Genomic DNA, 3,101 nt, shown 5'->3' with positions numbered 1-3,101 from the left:
CACCATGACAACCAGAGACATATATGCTGCTGTGGTTTTCCTATGTCCTTCTGTTTGACTTTCATCGGTTGTTTTATCATATTTCTTTTTTCCTCCCACAGCAGCAGATAAGTATTTCATAAAACTCCCCAGGAGGCTGCTAACAGTCACCTTTGACCCCCAGGATCAGCCTCCTCCTCCTCCATCTCTGCAGGAAATTGGTCAGAGTGACACCTCTGTTCTCCGTTCTCCTCTCTGAATCTCCAGCAGCTCGTGACGCTGCGCTCATGTCTCCCCCGATCAGGCGTCTGGTTTCGGGCAGAACTTTTGTGGATCTCTGACAGCCGGAGAACACCGCAGATGTTCCGGCTGTGGCTCCAGGCGGCGGGCTTCCTCTGGCTCTGCCGCGGCTCTCTGGGCGCCTCCGGGCGGCTGTACTCGGAGGAGGATCCGCTGGTGATCCTGAGCAGCGACAGCCTGAAGCCCACCGTTACCAACTCGTCCTCGGCCTGGCTGCTCCAGTTCTACTCCTCCTGGTGCGGTCACTGCATCCAGTACTCCAGCACATGGAGGGCGCTGGCCCACGACGTCAAAGGTACCGGTCCAAACTGGCTGTTGTATTTCCGTGTTCAGCAGCTGGGCCAGACTCCGTCCACAATTAGTCACCTTACAAACTTTTCATTAAAACTGGAAACTAACAGGTGTTCTAGGAGTAACCGGACAAGAACCGGACCGGGAGGCAGGTTCTGGTCCATTCGGCGTTGGTTTGATTTCTATCCAGCTCTTATCTTAAATATTACTGAGCAATTGTCTCGCGGGGTTTTAGATCGGCAGCTTTGTTGTTAATGGAACCATGAAGCTTTAAACGGGCGTTTTTCCAAAGAGCTTCTGATTAGCTTTAGCTGCTGCTAGCAGAGCCAATCAGAAGCTGCTAGCAGAGGTAACAGCTGCTGATTAGCTTTAGCTGCTGCTGCTAGCAGCGCCAACAGGTGTACTTCCGGTCAGCATCAGGTGACTGACAGGTGATCTTCCAGATCAAAGTGGTGCTGCGGTTTCCTCCATGTTTGGGTTTCATGGTTCGGTTCTTTACCTGAACAGCCAGGGAGGTCACGTGACCTTTGCTCAGAGGTCCACCGTGGGAACCAGACCTTCAGGTCCATCTGTCTCCACGAGTCTCTGGGGAATCAGGGAGGGGAACCAGCTGCCGTGCACGCCCCCTGCAGCCGCACACAGCAGTCCCTGTGCAAACATGTTCCCATTGAGAGCAGCTGTTGGGGTCAGAGGTCATCATCTCATCCTGGAACAATTTCTGTGTCCCAGTGTCTAACCACTATATAATGGATACCCCGTCCTGCTCCAGAGGTCAGTGTTTGAACCTCTAGAGCAGGAGCCACACGGTCCTCTCTGGAACCAGTGTGACACCCATGATCTAGTGTGGTGCGGGGGGGGGGGCAATTCCACTTCCACTTCACATCAAATGGCTGAGTTACCTCGTCAGGAGGCATCTAGTTCCTCCAGAATCCTCTCAATCATCTAATTACTGGATCCAGGGGAGTCAGACTAAGGGCTGCAGGTTGGCGGCCCTCAGGAACTGGAATGGCCCACCCCTGATCCACTGGATGAAAAAGTAGTGCAAATTTCTTACAATGCACCTTTTGCACTTTTTCCCCCTGAGCCAAGAGAAGCGAGTTCTTCAGGATCTGGAGGCAGCAGCTCAACAGCTGCTGACCTGATCAAGGCTGCACTTTAAAAAATGAAATAATCCAGAGAGCTGTTCTAAACTAAATTCCTTTTTGTTTACACTTGTGTAAACAAACAACTGAACCTCTGAGTTAGAGGGCGGGTTCTGGTTCTGGTTCTGATGGGTTCTGTCTGTGTCAGACTGGCAGGGCGCCATCGGACTGGCTGTGCTGGACTGCGCCCAGGAGGAGAACTTCGACGTCTGCAAAGAGTTCGGCATCAAGTTCTACCCGACCTTTAAGGTAGGACTGTGACCCGGCCCGGTTGAGGCTCCGCCCCCTGCTGGAGCGGCCCGGTAACGCCCCCCTCTGTCTTCTCTGCAGTATTTCCGGGCTCATGGGGAACCGACGGACAGAGGGACGATCTACAGAGGTGAGATGATCCCGTCCGCTTCTGTTCTGTACAACTCTGGGCTGAAACCCAGTTTGGACCACCTGGAGTTCTGATGGTACCAGAGTCATGGTTCTGGAGCGTCGGGTCCATTCGAACAGTTTAGTCTGGTCTTCGGTTCTGTTTGGGTTCTGGTTTAGAAGAGAACCGGCAACAGAGATCAGAACCGCAGCATAAAATCCGACCTCTGCTGACCCACTTAGCTCAGCTCTGGTTTCATCAGAACCAGGCCGGGGAACTGGACCCTGACCCGGTTCTAATCCACTTTCTCAGGGTTCTGGTTCTGTTCTTGGTTGTTCTGGTAGTGGCAGGAGGCAGTTGCCATGGTAACCGTTCTCTGACTGTTCCCAGGAGCCGACAGGGAGGTCCGGTCCGTCCGCCAGCTGATGATCGACATCCTGCAGAACCACACCGCGCTGGACCGGCCCGAGAGCTGCCCTCCATTGGAGCCGTTCAGGTACCTCTGCCAGAACCAGAACCAGAACTCTGCTCATGATGTCACTGTTAACCCGTCTGTTTGTTCAGCTCCGCCCAGCTGCTCCCCTTGCTGGGCCAAAGGTCCGATCACTACACCGCCATCATCCTGGAGGAACCCGACTCGTTCGTGGGGCGCGAGGTCAGTTCGGGTCCTTGGTTCTGGTTGGGTCACTCAGAGCGGATGATCTGAAGCTGCTGGTTGGTCCTGGAACCTGAAGCAGACTCTGACCCCCTGACCTCCATCTGCTTCCTCAGGTGATCCTGGACCTGCTGCAGTTCTCAGGTGTTCTGGTGAGGAGAGCTCTGAGCTCTGATCTCCCCCTGCTGGACGCTCTGAACATCGCAGCCTTCCCCTCCATCTACCTGCTGCATCCAAACGGGAGCCACGCCCAGATGCACAGGTAGGTCCACCTGAAACATGGGGGGGGTCAACTTCCCCCTAGGCTGCTTCCTCGTGGTTCTACTACCTTAAAGTCGAAGGGAAATCATTCTGGCTTAAACATTTATATAAATGT

At 54.0% G+C, this 3,101-nt stretch overlaps 1 protein-coding gene across 1 annotated transcript in view; it reads left to right on the top strand.

Moving 5' to 3' along the window:
* The first annotated feature begins 216 nt into the window (after positions 1 to 216).
* The window catches only part of qsox2 (quiescin sulfhydryl oxidase 2), a 9,138-nt gene continuing 6,253 nt past the window's right edge, over positions 217 to 3,101 (top strand). Inside the window, exons 1-6 of the mRNA XM_015395237.1 lie at positions 217 to 574; positions 1,861 to 1,961; positions 2,043 to 2,091; positions 2,461 to 2,566; positions 2,635 to 2,725; positions 2,842 to 2,987. Coding sequence (XP_015250723.1) covers positions 340 to 574; positions 1,861 to 1,961; positions 2,043 to 2,091; positions 2,461 to 2,566; positions 2,635 to 2,725; positions 2,842 to 2,987 — 728 coding nt within the window. The 5' untranslated portion in view covers positions 217 to 339. The remainder of the gene's footprint in view (positions 575 to 1,860; positions 1,962 to 2,042; positions 2,092 to 2,460; positions 2,567 to 2,634; positions 2,726 to 2,841; positions 2,988 to 3,101) is intronic.

Source organism: Cyprinodon variegatus, unplaced genomic scaffold (assembly GCF_000732505.1).
Source record: "Cyprinodon variegatus isolate N-32 unplaced genomic scaffold, C_variegatus-1.0 Scaffold732, whole genome shotgun sequence".
Taxonomy (NCBI): Eukaryota; Metazoa; Chordata; class Actinopteri; order Cyprinodontiformes; family Cyprinodontidae; genus Cyprinodon; species Cyprinodon variegatus.
The sequence above is the reverse complement of the archived record's forward strand: the minus strand, read 5'-3'. Positions and strand labels throughout refer to the sequence as shown.